General features: G+C 36.1%; 1 protein-coding gene across 14 annotated transcripts in view; it reads left to right on the forward strand.

The window, feature by feature from the left end:
- The window catches only part of KDM6A (lysine demethylase 6A), a 209483-nt gene extending 187475 nt beyond the window's left edge, over positions 1–22008 (forward strand). For all 14 annotated transcript variants that reach the window (XM_027091421.1, XM_027091427.1, XM_027091426.1 and 11 more), the window contains 5 exons: positions 222–409; positions 1216–1357; positions 16641–16767; positions 19824–19994; positions 21135–22008. In XM_027091421.1, coding sequence (XP_026947222.1) covers positions 222–409; positions 1216–1357; positions 16641–16767; positions 19824–19994; positions 21135–21164 — 658 coding nt within the window. In that variant the 3' untranslated portion in view covers positions 21165–22008. The remainder of the gene's footprint in view (positions 1–221; positions 410–1215; positions 1358–16640; positions 16768–19823; positions 19995–21134) is intronic.
- Positions 22009–24414: the final 2406 nt, after the last annotated feature.

Below are 24414 nucleotides of genomic sequence, written 5' to 3' on the forward strand. Positions count from 1 at the left end.
GAAAAATCAGTGGAAGGTAGTAATACTGATCTTTGGATTAGTCATCTACTACCTAACTGTAACTTCACTCACTTTACATACTGCAGTTTCTTATTGCATAAGCAGAAAGTTTCAAGTGCAATGAATGAGCATATTTTTAAAAACTTTTGATAATGTCTTTCAGTCTTATAATGAGCTTATTAAAGTACTTGATCCATTTGCAATATTTTTTCTTATTCCAGAAATAATTTGAATTTCCTAATGGGTTCTTGGTGGCCCAACCTTGAAGATCTTTATGAAGCAAATGTTCCAGTGTATAGGTTTATTCAGCGACCTGGAGATTTGGTCTGGATAAATGCAGGCACTGTGCATTGGGTTCAGGCTATTGGCTGGTGCAACAACATTGCTTGGAATGTTGGTCCACTTACAGGTATTTTAAAGAATATGCTTTCAAAAAAAAAAAAAACTAACTAAAATCTTTAGTTTATAAAGGATTCTATCTGATGGGTTTATTCTTTTTTTTCTTGGAATATAACTCACTAAAAATTGGAGGAAGAATGTCTCCTTGAGTAAAATTTTAATTTGTAGTACAAGATACTAAGTTAACAAATAGAAATCCAAGACTGTAGATCTCAGCAAATAACAAATTTATGTCGTTATATACAAGAGGTACTTTTAATAATTTTTAGAGTGCTTGGTTTTTAAAGGAAACCCTTTATGGGAGAAAGCAAAGTACAAATTTCATTCTTTGAAATTTTTCTTTTATCTGGTATGTCATATGAATAGCCCTGTTATGTCAAAATCTGTTTGAATTATGCCTGCCTTCAGGCAGTAGATATTTAAGATTAAGAATATGGCCTCTGGAGCCAGAAGGACCTGGATTAGGACCAGGACCTGGCTTTTGCAACTTTGGGCAAGTTATATAACCTCTCTGGGCCTCAATTTCTTCATCTGTATAATGGAAATGATAAAATTAATAAGGTAATGGTAAAGATTAAGTGGTATAATGTATCGAAATATCTCAGAACAAATGCGTGGCACAGAGTTATAGTAAGCACTCTTTACATGATCGCTACTATTATTATTACCACAATTATCAAAAAAACATTAAAAATATTTTTGTAATGTTTTGAGATTTTCAGAATTGGTGTTATGATGTCACCTGAGAAGGTGATAATGGTTATCTTCATATCTTTGGTACTTTGGGTTGCTTTATAACTGTTTTTTTTTTCCTAGCCTGCCAGTATAAATTGGCAGTGGAACGGTACGAATGGAACAAATTGCAAAGTGTGAAGTCAATAGTACCCATGGTTCATCTTTCCTGGAATATGGCACGAAATATCAAGGTCTCAGATCCAAAGCTTTTTGAAATGATTAAGTAAGTGCTTTCTAAAACTGCTGTAGTCCCTCTCTTTTTGGGGAGTGTTAACTATTCAGTACTTTTTCCCCCCATAGACTTATGTTGACATCAAAACAAAATGGTCCAGATGTCTAGCAAAATGTAATATAAGAGAATCCACATGTTAAAAGTATTTTTCCCTTCCCCATAGTCAGTACACTATGGTACAAAGAGGAACAAAGGCACAAATAATTCTAAACCAGCAGATTCACAAACAGACCTGTGCTGAACCACTCAGTTCCTAGGAGAACTTTAGTTTTAATATTGAAAGACTGCACTTAGTATCAGGGCGAGGGAATGGCATCACAAAAATATTTTCTGGTACAGAGAAATTAGCATTTAATATAGGGATTTGACTTAAACGTTAATTTTAAAATTTTTAATTAAATCATCCATCTTATAATTGTCCCTTTTCTTACCTGCTTTAAACACTTAATTCAAGTTATTTGAATACATATACCCCAGTAACCTTCTCATTTATTGTCACAGTTTCTATCCTAGCTATTTTTATAAATCTATTTAGAAGTAATATTTTCAAACAGTGCTATATAGCAGTGTTTCCCTAAACTGTGTTTTCTGCCAGTATTACATCTAACCCCAAAAGGTGGGGAATTCTGGTCAAAGAAATATGGGAAATGATGGATTATATAAAGTTCAACAAGTCCTTTATTTTCTAATTTTTTGTAAAATGTGTTAGAGACTGTAAAGTTGGTATTTTTTGTGTGGGGGAGAAGGGTTATAATGTATTGTATTTCCCAAACGTATTTGTTTGACCAGTATCTTTGAAGAATTGATCTCAAAAACTCATTTTGAAATACACTGCTTTATACTCACTGATAAAATAAGTTTGTCTTCATTTTAGTTAAAATAGTACTTACCTTAAGTATTTTTCCTACAGCTATATTAATTTGGTCAGCATGTGTTGTTTTCAAACTACTGTCTTTTGAAAGGAATCCTAACTTATTGAAGTGATTTCAAACCTAAATCTAAAATTTTATTCAAACAAAAATTGTGGGGTCAAGGTAACATGCCTGTGGATTATCTTATTCCTTTATCATTTGCACTAGTTTTTCTAGTCCTGGGCAGAAGTGGTAGGGGGAGACAAAAGGTAACAAAAAGCAAATCATAGCAGGTGATGTACAAATCCTTTAAAAAGTTGGATCTTAGGTACCATACTCTATAAATGTAATTGGTAATGGGGTTATCCTGTTATATCTCAGATTGGTCTTTTGCTCTGAATATTAAGTTCAGGGTTACTTTTGGGAGAAAAAATTACGTAAAGTCACTGAAGATATTTAGTAAGTTGGAAATAAGCATAAACTAGAGGCTGGTTCAGATCACCTGACGGTAAAGGAATGGTACAGTATAGAAACTATTTATATGTAACAGCTATGAAGACTGAAAGCGACTCATTACATTTTGGATAGGTTAGGATTTTGTAATCGGAAAGGATTTTAGAGGTCATTTAGTCAGGACTTCTGCAGTAATCCCTTCTATAACATCTATAATTTGTGGGCATCCAGCAACTTCTTGAACATTCTCATTACCTCACTATAATTCTTGAAAGGTCTTTACAAATTGGCCTATAAGCTACTTGTCATTTGGTCCCAATTCCCTAAATATATTTGGGATTTAGATCAAATCCCATTCAGCAAGTGTTTGAGAACCAACTCTATACCAAACACTATTCTAGGCTCTAAGGATAGACATAGCAGTGTATAAGTTAAAATCCCAGACCCCAGAGGACTTAAATTCTAGTGGAGCAAGACAGACCTCCAGACAGTTGAATAAATTACTGATAAATAATATGACTAAGAGAAAATAGATAATATTTGGGGGGTGAGGGTGAGAGTGCTGCTTTTTCTAAAAGGGTCAGGGAAGGTGTCTGGGAAGATGAGTTTTGTGTTTAGACCTGAATAATGAGATGGAGTCAACCATGCAGAGATCTAGGGGTACACCATTTCAGGCCCAGGAAGCAAGTGAAGACTGAATTGGGAACAACTTTGGCATGTTTATAGGGTAAAAAGGCCAGTATGACTATGGCAGAATGAGAGAGAGAGGGTAACAATAAGCTCAATGAACTGACCAGGAACCAGATTGTGCATGGACTTTTAGAACATGGTAAGTTTATAAATCAATTCAGGGTGTTACAGGTTACCATTAGAGGATTTTAAGCAGGAGAGGGATGGGTTCTGATTTAAACTTTAAGAAAATGAATCTGGTTGCTTTGTAGAGAACGGATTCCAAGTGGCAAGTTTAGAAGTGTGTGTAGGGGGTCAGTTAGGAGGCAGTTGCAACAGGATAGACCATCCTGGACAGACATTAACCCAAGGGGGTAGAAAGAGAGATTAAAGTAGGGGCTGTGGTAGAGCTAAAAGCTCACGGCACTTGCTCACAGATTGGATATTGGGGGAAGAGGGAAAAAGGAATCAGAGAAAAGATTATTGTCATATTCTCTTCTTCCTGTCTGGTCTTCGGTAATTTAAACATCTGACCTCTATCATCTTTTCATCCCGCTCACCCCCATCATCCTTGTCGTCCTTCTAGACTCCTTCCAGTTTATCATTGTCCCTCTTAATATTTGAAATGTTGAGCATTGACACTTGCATTATCTTTATCTTAAGGTTGCCTTGTGTTAAAACTGGATACACATAATTTGAATTTTTTTTTTTTTTTTTTTTTTTTGCGGTACGTGCGCCTCTCACTGTTGTGACCTCTCCCATTGCGGAGCACAGGCTCCAGACGCGCAGGCCCAGCGGCCATGTCTCACGGGCCCAGCCGCTCCGCGGCATGTGGGATCTTCCCGGACCGGGGCACAAACCCGTGTCCCCTGCATCAGCAGGCGGACTCTCAACCACTGCGCCACCAGGGAAGCCCTTGAATATTTTTTGACTTAAAATTACTGGTGGTACTGTTGTTCCTCATACCTTCCTTACATTTTTTTAGCCTAAGTAAATGCACTTACATACTTAACCTTATTCCATTTTTACTCTGTGCTACAAAATGTCCGATCATTTGAATCTTGATTATATTCTTCATTATATTAAGAATTATGTTCCCAGCCTGAGTTGTCACGAGATATGATTAGCAAGCTCTGTTTGTCATCATGCAGATTGAAAATGTTAACCATAAATCCAGACCCCTGGACCTTACTCTATAAACTTCCTTTTTAAAATATAGTCATTCATCTATTACTGAAAGTATACTTTTCACCAGCCAACATTGCTCTCTTTCTTTTGTTTGTACTTTCTTTCATTTAATGAATATTTGCTGACTGTATACAAGGCTCTGAGCTAGGCACTGAGAGGGTATGTATATGTGTATATGGCATAGTTCCTATCTTGAAGTAAAAGTTAGTGCATACAAATAAATAGATTGAAAGAAATACAACAGACCCACTCAATTCTTTCCAGCCCCACGGAGTCAGAGAAGTCTGTGTATTTTGGGGAGCAGATATTTTGTATGAAGGGTAAAGATGTGGAGGCAGGGAGAGGAGAGAGGTATAGCACCTAAAGCCAACTTAAGACCAGACTCTTGCACCATCAGAAAGATTCCCAAGTTCATCCATAAAACAATAGTATATATACATACCATGTCTCCTTCAGTCCAACACAGTCATGTTTTCCTTCAGTGAGGGAATAAATCCCTTTTCTTCAGTAGAGCTCCAGACAAAATATTCAACTTAAGTGGAGAGGCCCTGTTGCACTAACTACTAAAATCATACTCAGCATGGTAAGCTGCTTACATTATGAGCGGCTCAGGGGAAGTCTGGCTGCCTAGAGGAACGGTAAATGCATACTTGCCTCAGATCATCTTCTCTTCCACCTGCTCTCATTTTCTCCCTAATATCTCCTCTTTGCCCTCCCTTCTGACTTCCTTCCCTACTGTGTGTTTGCACGAACTTAAATGTATTATATGATGCGGCTCTGCTGTATATATGTTGACAACAGTTGGTGGTATATTCTGGCTTGAGTGTGCTCACACACAATGTGTGTGATGAGTAGTAGAATAAGATATAGTTGTAAAAGTTCTTAGTGGCAGATCACGTGTTGTGTGCCCAACTTAAGTTTATTCTGTTGGAGAGCTTTTGGTAGGTTTTTAACTAATACGATCTAATTTGAGTTTCATAAAGATGTTTCCAGCAGTTAAATAGATAGAATTAGCTTCTGGATAATAAGATAAAGAAGTGAATCAAAGATACTTTGGGTTTTCAAGTCTGAGTTCTAGATGGTTTAGTAATGTTAGTTAATAAACTGAGCTTGGTCCTTAGCCAGGCACTGAGCAAAGTGCTTCCCAGACTATCTCAGGTATGCCTCTCAGCATCCCATGGTCACCCATTTGGTTAGAGTGAGATTTAAGCCCATATCTGTCTTATGTAAAAGCCACTTGGATATATCTGTGGCATGGGGCTTCATTTTGAAACAGTGGCAGGTTTGAGGAGCCAGTAAAATAGTTGTATAGAGCTGTTTATTAGAAGCTGTAGTAAATGCAGGATTCCAGAGAGCAAAGTCAGAGCTGACTGACTAGGGGATCTTTTACCTAGTGGTTCGTGATTGCCTTGAGAGGAAGAGGAGGGGGGAGTTGGGGACAGAACTTGGGGGAATACTTCTATTTAAGAAAAGCAAATAGGTGAACTAGATAAAGGTCAGAAGACAACACAGAGAATATATTGTTACAGAAATAGAGAGGGAGTCTTTTTCCACAAGCTTAGTTTCGCTTTAAAACTGTTATATCCACATCATTGCTTTGGTCCTCAAGTCTAATATTCTGCCAACAAGGGAAGTGGTATTTGTTCTGGCTTGTGAGCTATAACAATTCTTAAGAAATGGTTCTCTCTTGCAGTTCCTTCCCTCTGCTTTGAGTCATTTTCTTCATCTCCTTCCTGTTCACTCCACCATCCACAGCAATTTGACTTTCTGTATGCTCCTGTCTCTTCTCCTGCTGAGGTCACCAGTGACAACCAACTATTCTAAATGTACAAAGGCACAGATGTAAACTTTCTTTAAAATCCCCATGTCTACCTCCAGTCTGACCCCCACTTACCTTGTCAGTCATTTCTCCATTTCTTTTAGATGTGTGCTTGAATTTTCTATTTTTATCACTTTATTTGGTATTTTAAACCGTCTTTAATATGACCTGCAGTTTTTACACACCCTCCCTTTTTCTTTGAATTATCTTTCAGTAAAGCATTAATTCACTATACATTGAGCGTCTGAATTGTAGCCTATTTAAAAAAATAATCATCATCATCTAGACCTAACAAGTGAATGAAGAAGATTTGCAAAGATAGTCTCTTCCTTAACTTTCTCCCTGGATTATTGCTTTTTTTTTTTAGGGATTTTTCCTTTTTTTTTTTTTTTTCAAATTTTTTTAATTTATTTATTTGTTTATTTATTTATTTATGGCTGTGTTGGCTCCTCGTTTCTGTGCGAGGGCTTTCTCTAGGTGCCGGGAGCGGGGGCCACTCTTCATCGCGGTGCGCGGGCCTCTTACTATCGCGGCCTCTCTTGTTGCGGAGCGCACGCTCCAGACGCGCAGGCTCAGTAATTGTGGCTCACGGGGCTAGTTGCTCCGCGGCATGTGGGAACTTCCCAGACCAGGACTCGAACCCGTGTCCCCTGCATCGGCAGGCAGATTCTCAACCACTGCGCCACCAGGGAAGCCCTATTGCTTTTTTTTAGTTCTTAAAATACTGTGAATTTACAATGTGTGACTTTTAGGTTTTCGTGGTTAAATGGTTAGTCTGCCCAACCATAAAGAATCTAAGCAAAATTTACTTTGTGCCTTCTTATCCAGTCATTCACTCGGCTCTACCCAGTTCTTTTCATTCTTTTATTTGTTTAATCTACATTATGAACTGAGTTGGAACTCAGGTATAGTGCTAGGTGACAGAAGGATCTGATCACTTCTCAGGCTGCTTAAAATAAATGGGGAAATAGTCAAAACGTTCAAACACATGATCTTTGCTTTAATGATGGAGATACTGTTTTAAAAAAAAAAATGGGAGAGCATAGGGGAAAGTGCTTCTGAGAGAGGGGAACATTTAGGAAAGGCTTCATAGAAGTAGTACTACAGCTTCATAGTCCTTTATCCTAAACCCCTTAGGCCAAATATGTTTTGGTATTCAGAATTCTTTGGATTTAGAAAGGTAAAACAGTACATCTATTTTACCCTCCCACCAGAGTTTGTGGCAGTGTGCTAGCATCAAACACATTAAAATTTCTGCAGTAAAACATATAAATAGTCACTCTGATGAGCTAAGTGAAAACTATAAAAAGCCCCAGGTCAAGTTTCAACACCAATGAGTTTATGCAAAATTTATGAAAAATTTGTGGGACTGTAAGAGGTTATGAACTGTATTTGCACTGTGTGATTAATAATGGGACATGATGTTCTCTCCTGTTGTCACCTACTAATCCCTTATTATCATTTTGAGAATGAAGTACCTGTGGTTATTTTAAAAAGTCATCACCACTCTTGTTTTTTTCTTTGCACTTTTAAATTCAAGTTGGGTCTTTTAGAGCCCTACAATTCCATAAAGTCCTTTATCTGAGTAAGTCATTTAGTAAATCTCAAAATTCCTACATTCTAGCTATTTTTCTAAAATACACTAATCTTCATACTCTCCTTCACATTCTTCCAGATGTCTCCTACATTGGCATGAGTCGATATCATTCAAGGAATATTCATTATCTTGATTACTTCTTTTCAAATTTCAGTGAACTTGACTTGAAAAGTTCACAGCCTAACTCCTTAGGAACATTATAGTGGAAGCTCAGTGCATAACTTCTCTTTTGGTTTCCTTTCACTGTTCAAATGAACATAAACTTTTTTCCACATACCCCATATGCTGCAAGTAAGCTTAGTTTCTCCTTCTTTAGACTAAACTTTCAAATGTCTCTCAGGATTAAGCCCTGCTTATTCATTTATATCAGCTGAAGAGTATAGATTTAAACTTCTGTTGCTAAAAATTTCAAGTAGACTTCACATTGGCAGCAGCTGCTAATGAGAAGCCTTTAGAATTTTTAATATTTTTAATAATGATCAAATTTGCATGCTAGATAACTTGACAGCAAGATGAGGTACTAAATGGAGGGCAGAAGTTTTAGAGGCATATTAATTAGAAGGTAGTTGCTACATTTCAGACAAAAGGAAAGACAAAGGATAGAAAAAATAGGCATATTGATTGATTGGGTGGTAGAGGTGAGGGGGAATCAGTATTGCTGGGGCTTTGTCTTGGGCCATGCAGTGGGATATTTGTGCTTATTGATGAAACTGGGAGTAAAGGAAGAAAAGAGGAAATGGGTTAGATATAGGACATGATGATTACCAGATTGGCTGGCTTTAGACTCGTAGAACTTGAATTCCTTTTACGATGTTTCAGTGGGAATCTCTTTAAAGTAATCAGATGGATATATGGTTCTATTGTTTAGAGAAGAGTCTGAGATACACATTTGTATCTCTCAGCTGGCTGATAGGTAATCCCTGCTAAGGTGTTAGCTGTTGAGTTTTCTGAACCATTAGCCATTCTTAAAGTAGAGCAGTGCCCACACAAAGAAATGAATTAAGGAAGACAATAAATGTAAAGCTACTGTTCTCTTCCTTTAGTTCACTGAACTGTGACTGTTTTTCCATGTTAATATATCTTATTATCCTTTAAAACATATTAAATTTGCCTGTAACACATTACTGCATGCCCCCTCCCAAACTTATACTTTTTCTTCCAACTTTTTCTTTTGAAACTTTTTTATTCTACAAAAAAAAAGCTGAAAGAATAGTACAGTCAGTACCTAGATAACTTCATCTGGAGTCATCAGATAAGTTTTTGCCACATTTCCCTATCAGTCTCTATATTCACATGCTTGCGCACATACTTTTTTGGCTGAGTTATATGAAAAAGTAATTTGCAGATGTTATGACATGTCACCCCAGATAGTTCAACCTGTATCTCTTAAGAGTAAGGATATTTATTCTCACATAACCACAGTACCATTTACCATACATAAGAAATATGGAGTTCAATAGTAATCAGCTAATACATAGTCTACATTTAAATTTCCCCAACTACCCAGAATGTCTTTAGCTCTCCCCCTCCCACCCCCATCCAAATTGAATCAAGGTTCACATTGAATTCAGTATGTAGTCATTGTGTCTTTAGTCTCTTTTAAACCTATGAGAGTCTTTTCTCGTGATTTTTATTTTAAAGAGAGCAGACCTTTGTGTTGTATAGAGTTCCATATTTTGGATATGTTTTCTCATAATTTTATTCGGGTTATACATTTTTGAGAGTAACTGTTGATGGCGTTTACCTTTGGTAAACCCGTGTCCCACTCCAGTATAAACTCTGTTATAGATATTTTCATTAGTGAGTCCTGAGTGAATGAAGTTTTAAGTAGGCAGTTTAAAACTTAAAGTTAAGAGTGGGGAGATTATTGCTGTTTTTTTCCATCTTCATCATAATATACAGTTTTTACCCTTTGATTTTAATTTTAAACTAGTTGATTGAGAGCTAAGAGAAGCCCTCATTCTTTACAAATTCATTGGTCCCATTTTCAGATATTTGAGATACATTGCTTGGCCTACATTTTCTCCCTATATAGTTAGTAGTGCAAAGGCTCTTTTTCACTTCACTTTCATAAGACTCATGTATTCATTATGTTTTAGCATTGAAATATTTCTTTTAATAGGATCCTTGAAAGGAATCAAATGATAACGTAGCAAGTGAGTAGTACAGAGTCTTGGTAATGATTAGACTTCCCTGTAGATAACAGGCTTTCAGAATAAATGGATTCTTTTTAGATGCAGTTAACTGGTTTAATCTCAGTGGTAGATAAGGCCAACTCCAACTAATATGGTATAAATTGTTACAATCGTGTTGGAGTATTAGCAAGTTAAGGTAATGATAGTATGTTTCTGATACATTGGAAACTCTGGTTTCTTCAACTACTTTGTTATTCCACTTAAATCACCGTAATAAGTAGTTCAGTATATTTTAAAATGTCAAAAATCAGAATGCCAAAGAGCCCATTTTCCTCTGATAAGTTCAATATTAGGAAGTCTTAGACTTCGGAGGAGCATATCAAATAGTAGTAGAATGTTGGGGGGTGGGATGAATTGGGAGTTTGAGATTGACATACATACACTACTATGTATAAAATAGATAACTGAGGAGAACCTACTGTATAGCACAGGGAACTCTACTCAGTGCTCTGTGGTGACCTAAATGGGAAGGAAATCCAAAAAAGAGGGGATATATGTATACATATAGCCGACTCACTTTGCTGTACAGCAGAAACTAACATAACATTGTAAAGCAACTATACCCCAATTTAAAAAAAATAGTAGTAGTAGAGTGTTAATTTTCAGAATACACATTCTCTAGTCTACCTCTCCCTAATCTGCCATATGTTAATACATTCTAAAAATACTGATAAGGTGTAAGTCAGTAGTTGAAAATAAATTTTCTAAAATTTCAACAGTACCAAGTCCATTGAAAACCATTCCCCACAAATTTAATTTCTTGTCATATCATTTTGTCATTCTTTTGACCATCTTATAAAGTACTGTTTTTATATTTCAGTTTTTAAATGTAATGTCTTATATGTACAGTATTAATGTGCTTTCCCTTTACCCTTTGTGTTATGTGTTTGTTATTTGCCTTTCCTTTTAAATTTTGCTCAGTCTTAGAGTGTGTGCTATTTAATATTCCAGTGAAATATTACAGGCAGCACTGTGTAGTTGTTTGGAGTCCAGTCTGCCTTCAAGTCTTAGCTTCTCCATTTACTGGCTGGGGGATCGTGGTCAAAATTAGTCTTCATTTCCTTTTCTGAAAATGGGGATAACAATTCTTTCTAATAGCTTTTATGAGTATTGTATGGGTCTTAGCATAGAGTAAGCACTCAGTAAATGGTAGCTGTTGTGATAATTATTATTAATATTAATTATAGAAGGGTCAGTCACCTGTTTTTTAAGTAAGTTAGTATTCATGGACCTAGTTCAGTGGTTCTCAACTGCAGGCGGTTTTGCCTCCCCCCACCCTCTTCCCCAAGGGACATATTGCAGCGTATGACTTCAGTGGGAGGGGTGCTACTGATAGTTTGTGGGTAGAAGTTAGGGACACTGCTAAACATCCTACAATGCACAGGACTGTCCCCACAACAAAGAATTATCCAGCCCAAGATAACAATAGTGCTGATGTTGAGAAATCCCGACCTGTTGGACTCTAGACTAACACCTTTTCAATAATCTGTTTTATGTTCTTTTAGGTGTAACTATTACCCTTCCAGTTGGCATTCATTGCACAATTTTTTCAAATAAAAAAATTAATTTAGTCATTAAATAATTATTTTAACACAATTTTAAAATTTCACATACCAAGATTAAATATTGATCAGTAACTTCCAGGCACTAATCTAAGCATTTTAGATAACATGTGTACTCCTCATAATAGTACTGTAAGTTAGATGTGCCTTCCTTACATTTGAGAAAACTGAGACTTATGTGTGAAGCTGGGATATGAACCCAGGCAGTCTAGCTCCAGAATCGGTGCTCTTTCCTACTCTCTGGCTTTCTCTCTGTGATTGATCTCTTATGGCTCTAATCATAAAAACATGGTGATTTGCTGAAAAATCCTGTTACAAATTTTAGACATTGTTTCTAATGAAGTAAGAGGTTTGACTGGTTCTTACTTGGCCTAATTATAAGAATCAACCAAGACTCTTATTAAAATAGATTTCTAGACTCTGTTCCTAATAAATAAATTCAGAGCTCTGTGTGAAGAACCCTGGGAATCTCTTTCACAGTGAATGGCCTAGATGAATCCTATGGTCCAGACAAGTTAGGGACACCCTAGTCTAGGTTCAGTCTCTTTTAGAACTAAAAATATTTTTGTTTCTCCTTTTCTTTCACACGTATTATAGATTATTACCCTATCTATATAATATATACTTTATCACAAGCACCGAGGTTTTGAGTATAAAATAAAGCAGACTGTTAAATATTAACTCCCTTTTTCCCTTTGATTCCCATGTTTAAATGGATATATGAGGTGTTCTACAGCTCTGTAGTCATAGGCTGTTGGCCTAATAATTGAATAAGAGGGTATAGCCATGAAGACCAGTCCATAGTTAGCATAGATTTTAGTGCTGTTGTCCTTGGGAGTCTTCTAATAACACCATTGGGTTAAATATGCAATGCTTTGTGATAATATTGAGCAAACAAAATCTAAAAATTCTAAAACTCTGCATTCTCGTGGTTAACATATATTTGCTTTCATGCGTGTTTTTTCTATCTGAGAGTTTAAAATTCGTAAGATACTCATTTTATCATTGACTGAGACCTTGATTTTCAGCCATGTGGTTGGTTTAAATGAAACTGTTATATGTCTTACTGATATTTAGACACTCACTGTTGTCCTAGGGGAATCCACCTTTGGAGTGACAGGTGGGAAGTCTTGAGGGCTCACATGTTGGCTCACTTTGCCTACATGGGTCCTTCAGTAAGAGAGACTGGGCAAGGCAAGGCACTTCTTGGTATACTTTTAAAATTTGTACATCATCTGCTTCTTAGTGGCAGAGATTGTTACCATATGGTTAACCATTGTTACCATTGTTACCATAAAGTGCCATAGCAAGTTAACCCATGCTTCATCTTGTCTCCACACCGATATTTAGGAACTTACTTTGGAAACGTAGTCAGGTTACCCCCAAAATGTCATACTAGTTCCCAGTGTTTTCTTAACTTCAGCGTAATATATTGAGTTGGCCAAAAAGTTCGTTTGGATTTGTCATAAGGAAAAACCCAAATGAACTTTTTGGCCAACCCAGTAACATCACTGGCTTCATTCCTTTGTTCTCTTACCTCAGAAACGTCATCCCAAGATTAAAGTCATAAGAACAGTTGTTTATTCCCTAAATAATCTGGGCACTACCTTTGCTCATGGAATTCCTTTTGCCTAGAAGGTGCCTTCCTCCCACTTCTCCTTCCTGTCACATCTAAATTGACAACTTTATGAAAACTGTGAGTTCTGCCTCCCTCTCCTTTTAGCATCCATGGCATACTAAGTCTGTCTTTTTCCTAATGTGTTGATTTATAAATATACTGTGTATGATCGTTTGTCCTCATATTATTGTCTTCAGTTTTTTTATTGTAATATTTCAAGTATATTTTCATTTCTATCCCCTATGGCAAGCTGTTTTCTAAAATTCCATCCCATTTTAGGTTTCATCTTTGCCAGATGGGTTTATGGTTGGATTATATTCTTCTGTGTAACCTCAAATACACCCAGCCCTCAGTCAGCCTCTTCCTTGTGATTTTCTTCCAAGCCAGATCTGCCTTTTAATAACCCCTGCCTTTTTGTGTAGTCTTTTATCCAAACAACTAAAACCAGTACTTGAGTCCTGAAACCAGATTGATCCTGACTGATCCTGAAAAGTCAAAGGGAAGTTTGATTCCCAGCTTCTCTAGCTCTGAAATCATTTCTGACCCTGTTCCTAAAATGTATTTAAAGCAGCATCTTCTGTCTTCTACAGTTTTACACATTTTGCTAGTGATTTATTATTTTTTTAACAAATTGAATTCTTTTTTTAATAGAAGTGTGGTTGTTTACGACGTTGTATTAATTTCTGCTGTACAGCAAAGTGGTTTAGTTTTATATATGTGTGTGTGTGTGTGTGTGTGTGTGTGTGTGTGTGTGTATATATATATATATATATATATATATTTGGCCACACTGCGTGGCATATGGGATCTTAGTTCCCCAACCAGGGATTGAAGCTGCGCCCCCTGCAGCGGAAGTGCGGAGTCTTAACCTCTGGACCACCAGGGAAGTCCTAGTTATACATATATATACATTCTTTTTTATAGTCTTTTTCACTATGGTTTATCTCAAGGTATTTAAAATAGTTCCCTGTGCTATACAATAAGACTTTGTTGTTTATCCATTCTATATGTATTAGTTTGCATCTGCTAACCCGAAACTACAGAAGAGCCTCTGTCTCTCTCAATTCTTCTTCTGTTCCAACTGCTACCCTTTGAAAATGGGAAGGAACAAAAAATTTTACTGTTAAGAAAAATCATAAGGGCAGGGGGAAAACCGCGACTTGGTTATTCGTTGTCAGATCAGATTAATAGAGCTGTTGGTTTTCTTAGACTCCAGTATCTCAAAATAAAAATTCTGGAGCTGTGATTTCAGAAGCAAAATACTGTTGGCTTAGTATTTATTCTTAGCAACCCTAACTCTAACCCTTTATTGTTTGCAGAAAAGTAGTATATTGCCTTTTTCTAGATGAAACTACCAAACTAGCCATAAATTATAAACTACAGTCTAATCTAACTGCCAAAGCAGTTAGTAGCATTGGAAGTGAAAGTTCATTTGCTGACTAAAGAGTGGAATAATACTCCACAGAACCAAGGCTCTGTGTGTGGGGAAAACTGTGCTGACTGAGCCCCAAGAATCTCATTTTCAAAAGAGAAAGGGGAAAGTGGGTAAGAAGATGTGAAAAGAGACCAGAAAGAAGATAGTACAGTGTAAGATAGTGAGGGGAAACTTGAGATTTTCTGCTTTTACAAACCCCTAGCCCAACCACTTAAAAATAGCTTTATAATATCGGCTTCTCTGGGCCCTAGTTTTCTTATCTGTGGGGTGGAGATAATAGTGCCTCCTGCACAGGGTTGTTAAGAGTCCTAAATAGCATAATATGTGTGAAGTACCTAATACCATGTTTCCTGTCTTGTTCTTATTTTTTATTTATTTATTTTTATAGTATTGTTTTATCATTTTTTGTTTGTTTTCCCACATGGGAGCGTAGTGGAGTCTATAAATCTTCCTATACTTATATATAAATAAGTATAAGGAAGTACTTATAAGTACTTAATTATATACTTACTTATACTTATTTATAAGTAAGTATATAAATCTTTCTGTACTGCAGAGTTTTAGGCAGTATTTTCCTGTGAAAAAGACCTTATTTTGAAGCCCTGCTTGGAAAACTTGTTCAGTTAGATCAGTGCCTTCAGAGATGAAGTATATAGGACACAGAGGGCAAAAGGGAGGAACAGGTTCTGTTCAAGAGCTAGCAGCAAAATCTGAATTATATGCTCTCCGTTTTTGCCATGATCTAAATTTTTACTTGCTCCTCCCCTGGCATACATACATACACACATACACACACAGCTGTCCTAGTTTTGACTTGCAACCATAGTCTAAAGCATTGTTTTGTTTCTAAATAAGTTAAACACACAAGAATTGCTGGAGCCAAACTGACAGAGAAATCCTTTGAAAATGATACTTAAGGGGTTTGCCTTACAACTATAAAGTTGATGTTGTTTTATGTTTGTTAAATAAGTTATCAAATTTTACGTATATCTTTAATCTTTTTTATGCTGGCTTTTAATTTATGTGGGTTCTGATAAGTTACAGTACTTTAACCTAGTAACTTGTAAAATAGCAAGGAAGTATGAATTAAGAGAAATTAAATATGCTATTATTTATTATACTTTAAATATTAGTAGTTCCAAGTGAGAGAACTTAGCAAATAATTCCAAGTAGTGACAGCAAACTATAGGAAAATCACAAATTGTGAGAATTCACTATATCATTAGCATCATAAGTATGAGTTTAGAAAAGGTATAAGAAAAGTTCAATTATGTTAATATGAATGAAATATTTCACTGTATTATCTTCAAGTTAAAATCAAGGAATGAAGTGTCTTTTTTCTTCTTCAGCACTACAGTGAAACCATTTTTTGTATGGTGTAGTGACTAAATCCATAAATACTTTTCTGCTTATATACTCAAAAGTTTCAAAAGCAGCCATATAAGTGATGCTGTTTATGAGTGTCTAGGTAGTGTTGATAGAAATAGTGTGCTTTCCTGCCTTACTTAGAATCATAGAGTTCACATCTGGAATTCAGACCCCTTATTTCAAGGATGAGACATTGACTTCCAAAGAGGTTAATTGACTTGCCCAAATAAGAGCCAAAATTAGCAACTTACACTTAAACAAGGTGTCAGGTTATTATATTTTGATATTCAGATATCAATTATTCTCAACTTTAAATGATCTGATATTGTCATTGTCAGACCTGCTGGGCATTGGCCTTATTTTTAAAATCTGAGAATATCTGAGAAATTGATGAAAAAAAATGTGGTTACAGATATTAAAACAGAATCTCTTGGCATTACTTCTATTGATACATCTTTCATGCTAAAAATTTTCAATGTTCAGTTGCTGGTCACAAATAATTTTCCCCCCACAATATAGGTATTGTCTTCTGAGAACTCTGAAGCAGTGTCAGACATTGAGGGAAGCTCTCATTGCTGCAGGAAAAGAGATTATCTGGCATGGGCGAACAAAAGAAGAGCCAGCGCATTACTGTAGCATTTGTGAGGTAAGTAACTGTTCTTATCCACAGTTATTTTATAAACCTCTTACCTCTCCAGTTTTGGTTTCTCTTTAGTTTTTTGTTTTGTTTTTATTTATTTATTTAATTTATTTATTTTTGGCTGTGTTGGGTCTTTGTTGCTGTGTGTGGGCTTTCTCTAGTTGTGGTGAGCGGGGGCTACTCTTCATTCCGGTTCGCAGGCTTCTCATTGCGGTGGCTGCGGAGCACAGGCTCTAGGTGTGCAGGCTTCAGTAGTTGTGGCTCACGGGCTTAGTTGCTCTGCGACATGTGGGATCTTCCCAGACTAGGGCTCAAACCCGTGTCCCCTGCACTGGCAGGTGGATTCTTAACCGTTGCGCCACCAGGGAAGCCCTCTTTAGTTATTTTTTATTTTATTTTATTTTATTTATTTATTTATTTATTTTTGCGGTACGCGGGCCTCTCACTGTTGTGGCCTCTCCCGTTGCGGAGCACAGGCTCCGGACGCGCAGGCTCAGCAGCCATGGCTCACGGGCCCAGCCGCTCTGCGGCATGTGGGATCTTCCCGGACCGGGGCACGAACCCGTGTCCTCTGCATCGGCAGGCGGACTCTCAACCACTGCGCCACCAGGGAAGCACCATAGTTATTTTTTAAAATGTACTTTTATGTAATGCATTTTACTGAAATTGTTGTGTTCAGTCTTGTTACGTAACTACTATATTAAAATTTAATCTGGTGATACGCCATTTCACTAACTGTGAATTAACTCTAAAAGTATCTACTAGTGTCATTTATCTGGTAGGTAACAGTTGGCCCTCTCTCTCTATCCACAGGTTCCTATCTGTGGATTCAACCAACCACAGATCGAAAATATTCAGGGGGTGGGGTGGGGAGTATTCCAGAAAGTTTCAAAAAGCAAAACTTAAATTTGCCATGCACCAGCAATTATTTCCATTGTTTTAGGTATTAATAGGTTATCTAGAGATGATTTAAACTATAGGGGAGGATGTGCATAGGTTATATGCAGTTGCTACACCACTTTTTGTAAGGGACTGGAGCATCCTTGGATTTTGGTATCCATGGAGGGTCCTGGAACCAGTTCCCCATGGATACTGATACAGATGATAAGCGTCAAGTTTAGTCTTGAGATTTTAAACTGGGAACAGTCCAGATGTATACAGATGCCAGTAAAGTGGATATAGTTCAGTATAGCTCCAGGCAGATCATTGTTCAATCCTCTCTGGTACAATTCACAGTACATGGGTCAATCTTCTCCTGTGGCCAAGGCTTGCAAGAGATGCAGAAACAAAGATATGGTACCTGCTCTGAAGGAGCTTACATCCTACTTGGGGAAGACAAATTACAAATAGTTGTAATGTTATATGAGACTGTGGTGAATGCAAAGTTGGTCTTGGTCTTACTGTTAGGATAACACTAAGGGAGAAAATGACCTAATTTTTTCCTTCTAGTATTGGCCTAAGAGTTCACCAAAGTATTAACATTTGAGTCCATCCTTGAAGGATGAGTATGACTTTAGCGGACTAAAAAATGATGACAGTTGGAAGTAGAATGAATGTTGTTATGAGCTATAGGAACAACATGGGAAATGGAATGGTTTCTTCAGAAAACGGTAAATAGTCCAATGTGGCTGGAACACAGACTATGTAAATTCTACATATAAGCCTGGTTGGTAGGAAGTTTGCAGAGCATCTTGAATAATTTTAAGGAATTTGATATCTATTCGGAGGTCATAGAGCCATCAAAAGTTTTTGGGCAGGCACCCAAGTTGGAAAAGTGATTGGAGAGGATGGAGATAAGAAGCTCTTGCAGTGGTGTTAAGAGTTGTTATCCTAAGGCCTAGACTAGAACCTGGCAGTGGGAATATTAAAGAGGGAGAGGAGTACAAAAATATTTCGAAGGTAAAATTCATCAGACAACTCATTAAATGGCAGAAGTGAGGGACAGGTTGAAGGATGTTCACAAATGTTGTAGCTCAGATTATGAGGTTCATGTTGTTGCTCATTGATAGTAATGGAAAACATGGGTAACTCTGGGATTTTAATTAACATAACTTCAAAGAAGACATGAAGTCATGAGAATTTTCTTTCATTGAATACATTTAAGGATATGCCAAAGCCAGGGATATTAATGATCTACTCCAGACCTTGAAATTCTGTAATTCTGATGTTGACTTTTATTTGAGATGATTCAGTCTATCTATCAGCTATTTTAATGCTGTATAACCTGGCTAATCTATCTGGGAGACCAGATAGATTCTAGTTAGGTGTGTTATACCTCAGAAAAATGAATGTATAAGCTTTCCAGTATTTGAGAATGACTTTTATTCTGTACTGTTATTCCTTATCCTGCTTGAGCCTTAGCACCTCATCAGTCTCTCTAACACAGAGGTATTATTTCTAAAATCATGCTATACTCATGACTATACTTTTTGATTGTACTCATACTCCTTAACATGAGGCTTATAGCTGAACATTCACTTACTGTCACTTACCTGTCAGTTTCCTCATCTGTAAAATAATCAGATTATATTCATTCAACAAGTTTGTTTTGAGGTTTGGCTAAGCACTAAGCACTGTGAAATGATATGCTCTGGAGTTACAAAGGTGAGTAAAACATAGTCTTCATCTTTGAGGAGCTCAGTCTATTGGGGAAGACAAATATCCATATACAGTGCCCTGTGATAAGTACTATCATTGAGAAGTAAAAGGAAAATAATGATCACTTTCATCTGATTGTATACTAATGTTTTGAATTTAAAACAAATAAATAGGCTGACTTTTATCAAACTTTTGAATTAGGCTTTTGCCAGTGGTTGTAATGAATATGTCATTCCCCAAGGTCACTCCCCTAAATAGACATTACCACCCATGTCTTTGGGTCTGGTGCAAAATAAACCTGATCTATTAAAGATTCTTAAACACTCCTAACTCTTAGTACCCACTCTTAACCAGTGATCACTGTCCACAACTCCATGTGAAGTAGAACTCTATGATTATACTAAAGTAGTACAATAAATAAATACTACTGTCTCTATTGAATGCTTTTTCTCTTGTATAAATAGGTGGAGGTTTTTGATCTGCTTTTTGTCACTAATGAGAGCAATTCTCAAAAGACCTACATAGTGCATTGCCAAGATTGTGCACGAAAAACAAGTGGAAACCTGGAAAATTTTGTGGTGCTAGAACAGTACAAAATGGAGGACCTGATGCAAGTCTATGACCAATTTACATTAGTAAGTGAAATCAACATGTGAGTATATAGTTAGCTGGATAGGGAAGCAGCAGTGTTTGTTCTGCCACCTGATAAGGAGGAGGTAATGAAATATTTAAAATTTCCTTTGGCTCGTCAGATATTGCATGAGTAAACATATCACTCTCCCTCTTCCACTTCCAGGTATTTATTCCTATGAAGTTGGCATATTTCATTTTCACTTTTCTTCCTGGGTGAGACCAGCCCTAAATAATGTCACAGTAATTACATTTAAAAATCTGTGTGCTTTTAGAACACTGTCACATCCTTTATGTCATTTGATCTCAGTTGATAAAATGTTTGTGTTTATAGGTTATTAGTGTCCACAATATGAATCAGTATGTATGCTTTTAAATATACTTCTGCTTTTAGAGCTAATTGTATTTATTTAAAATCTTGTCCTTGCCAGAAGTATTAACTTTATGGGGATATTTGATGGAGCTTAACTTCCTGCAATGTTATATAACCTTATGAAATTCAAGTATCTTTATAAATTGCATACAGTTTTTAATTTTAAACAGCAGATGCTTAGGGGGAAGCATTTTACTCTAGCACATCAGTAGTTTTATGAATAGAAGAGAATTGTTGAATTCCCTCAGTACTTTTTCTCTTACATATGTGATCAGAAACTGAACTTTTGAAATTTAGCTCCTGATACTTTCACTTGAATGGTCTTCAGGATTGCTTGAAGAAGAAGAAAATTATCTGGAATATGTTAAACAAAATTTATTATCTAGTTGAGTTAGCTTCTGAAGCAAGTCACTAATGAAATCATAATTGATTTGTTATATTATTTTCCACAAGCCTTCTTTATATTTTTAAGCAATCTCAAAAAATGGTCAACCTAATAACATTCTAAGAGTTTTTGACTAATTGGTGAACAAGTACCAAAAAATGTGGATGTGCTGAGTTGGGTAATGGTCTCAGACTCTTAGGAAAATTGACCAGGTGGGAGACAGTAAGGGAGGTTGGTTTTGCTTGACAGAGTGTGGCAGGCCGTTGAACTTTCTTGAGAATTGTTATTTCCTTTACTTTCATACACAGGCTGTGTTTGTAACCTGGAGCTAGGGAACACTATTAACAATTTGTATACCAAAGTAACATACTTTACTTTTATTTTCAGGCTCCTCCATTACCATCCTCCTCATCTTGATATTGTTCCATGGACATTAAATGAGAACTTTTCTGCTATTCAGGAACTAACCCAGTTCTGCACCACTGGTTTTTGTAGCTATCTCGTAAGGCTGCTGGCTGAAAACTGTGTCTATGCAACCTTCCAAGTGCGGAGTGTCAACCAACTGGACAGGGGAGAGCATTGCTCCTACTCCAGGACTCTCACAAAGCTGATCAGCTGTACTTCAGAAAAAAAAATAATAATTTCCATGTTTTGTATATATCTGACAAAACTGGCAACATCATACAGACTACTGACTTGAAGACAACCTCTTTTATATTTCTCTATTTCTGGGCTGATGAATTGGTTTTCATCTATCTTTTCCCCCTTCAGAATTTTCCTTGGAAAAAAATACTAGCCTAGCTGGTCATTTCTTTGTAAGGTAGTTAGCAATTTTAAGTCTTTCTTTGGTCAACTTTTTTTTAATGTGAAAAGTTAGGTAAGGAACTTTTTTACTGCTTTTATGTTTTTCTGTCTTGTTTTGAAACCATGACGGTTATTACACTTTTGGTTCCTAAATAAAAAGTTTAAAAAATTTAACAGCCAAGTCACAAAGATAATGGATTGCACATAGACTAAGGAATAAACCAGATTTGTGATTTTTGTTTCTAATCTTGATGTAAATTTACACTATTTATAAATACATATTTATTGCTTGAAAATATTTGTGAATGGAATGCTGTTATTTTTTCCAGATTTACCTGCCATTGAAATTTTAAGGAGTTCTGTAATTTCAAACACTACTCCTATTACATTTTCTATGTGTAAATAAAACTGCTTAGCATTGTACAGAAACTTTTATTAAAATTGTTTAATGTTTAAAGAGGTTTCTATTGTTTGAGTTTTAAAAAGACTTTATGTACAGTGCCCAGTTTTTGTTCATTTTTCAAATCTGATTATATATATTTTATATATACTTGTATATGTATATATAATATATATAGAAATCTGGATATATATGTATAAAGATTTAGAGCTTAAATTTTTCTCGTTTTAAGTTTCACATCTATGGTAGATTTTTGAGGTGTCTACTGTAAAGTATTGCTTACAAAAGTATGATTATTTTTAAAGAAATATATATGGTATGTATCTTCAAGACCTAAAATGTCAGACTGGTTTATTGTTAAATTGCAATTACTGCAATGACAGACCAATAAACAGTTGCTGCCAAAATGTAGTATAATAGTAGAAAACAAATAGTGATTGAACTTAAGATTTCAAAGGGAATGTTCTATGGGCTTGACAAATCCTGTACATCACTTAGTAGTGTTTTATATGGAAAAAAGATTCAGATGAAGGGCTCTATTTTAGAATGCAAATAAATTAAGAGACTTATTTTTTAATGTTAGGCAGTTTTGACATTTCATGCTTTCCTGCTTGCATGACATGATTTGGGCAGGGGAGGGAGTCTTCCAATTCCACATCACTAATAAAATATAGTAAGCTATATTAGCATTAACACGTCACTTCTAATTACCAATAGTATTTCATTTTATAATAATGGTACCTTGTATTTGGCACATATTCTCATTTTATCATGCTGTTCTCTCTAAGGTTTTTCCAGGAATATTCAATGAAGGCGCATAGAGAATGCTGTAAAGGAAGTTATATATAACTAAAGAGAATTTATAATCCTAACTGGTGAAATGCTGTGCTGACTGCATTAACAAGTGCTCTTTTTCAGATAGTTGTGGAGTATGTTGTCCTCCTAGAAACCGTTTGAAGGCTTTAAAGCACAGAGATATTTTATCCAATTAGTTAATAATTTGGTAAATAATTGAATTTGAATATCTACTAGCAGCAATCATCTCTTAAAATTTCAGAAGGAAATAATTACAAATTTTAGTTAAGAAGCAAGAGTGGTTGTCTAAGTGCTGCTTAAGATGTTTAACCACTGATTTTTTAAAAGAACTCAAGACGGGCTTCCCTGGTGGGCAGTGGCTGAGAGCCCGCCTGCCGATGCAGGGGACATGGATTCGTGCCCCGGTCCGGGAAGATCTCACATGCCGCGGAGCGGCTGGGCCCGTGAGCCATGGCCGCTGAGCCTGCGCGTCCCGGAGCCTGTGCTCTGCAACGGGAGAGGCCACAACAGTGAGAGAGGCCCACGTATCGCCAATGAGGAAAAAAAAAAAAAAACAAGACAAAACATTTTTGCAAATAAAAATTGCAAGTCAAAGAAATTAACACAACGTTGTAAATCAACTATACTTTAATTAAAAAAAAAAAGTACGTCAACTATCCAGAAGCAAAGATTATAAGAATGCTAAAGCTATGCCTAAATGTTCCTTAACCATTCCTAGTTTATCTTACTAACACAGTGTCTCATTTTTTCTGTGGTTTTATTAAGATGGTTTACTGCCAAGATTAACATAAGTTGTCTGACATTTAAGAGTAATTTAGTGGTGTTTCACTAATACAATATTTGGAAGTTAAAGGTTCAGAGTAATACTTGCTCACTTAGTGTTTGAATGGGTAGAGGATAAGAGACAAGTCAAACCTATCAACATTAGTCTGAGGTGTAACTAGATGAACAGAGTCTTATGTAAACTGCTTTCTTTTCTTCAATTTAACTGCTTTAATAACTTACATTTTTCAGGTTGCAGAAGAAATAGCATGCTTTTTTCCTCTCTTTTCTTTTTACTGCTTATATAGGTAAATCCAGCTAAGCACACACTATCTGGGTGCCTTAATAATGAAATGAGTTTGCATCATTTGCACACACATTGTTTAGAGAAAGAAACTAATTATATGACATATTAAAAAAAGGTGTTGATCCAGAAAGTGAGAACTAAATCATATTCTTTTCTCACTGTCACCAGCTAAACAGGAACTCTTACACCATCAGTATAGCAATTTAACTTGTTTAACCCATTTAAGTTAAATCAATTAAATTTTGGCTTCTGTATTTTGAACTAAAATCTAAGTCACTTTTCCAAAGTAGTATTTGACAGTTGGGACTCTCAAATTACTAGTAATAGGCAACTGAAATAAAAGATCACGTAATATTATGAAATTATGTTAAATGAAGTGTCTGCTTCTCAGAACTTAAATCTTTAAATTATCATGTGTATTTTCATTTAGTCAATATATTTATTTAGTATCTCCTAAAAAAGAATCTGAATAAGATGTGATCCCTGCCTTTTACTCTTCATACATGCACCTCATATGGGAGATTCATGTAATATGTCAGGCAGAACCTAGAAGAGATAAGAAAGGTGAATAGTATTGA

Source organism: Aethalodelphis obliquidens, unplaced genomic scaffold, assembly GCF_003676395.1.
Source record: "Aethalodelphis obliquidens isolate GAN/ISIS:26980383/991018 unplaced genomic scaffold, ASM367639v1 scaffold71, whole genome shotgun sequence".
NCBI classification, from domain to species: domain Eukaryota; kingdom Metazoa; phylum Chordata; class Mammalia; order Artiodactyla; family Delphinidae; genus Aethalodelphis; species Aethalodelphis obliquidens.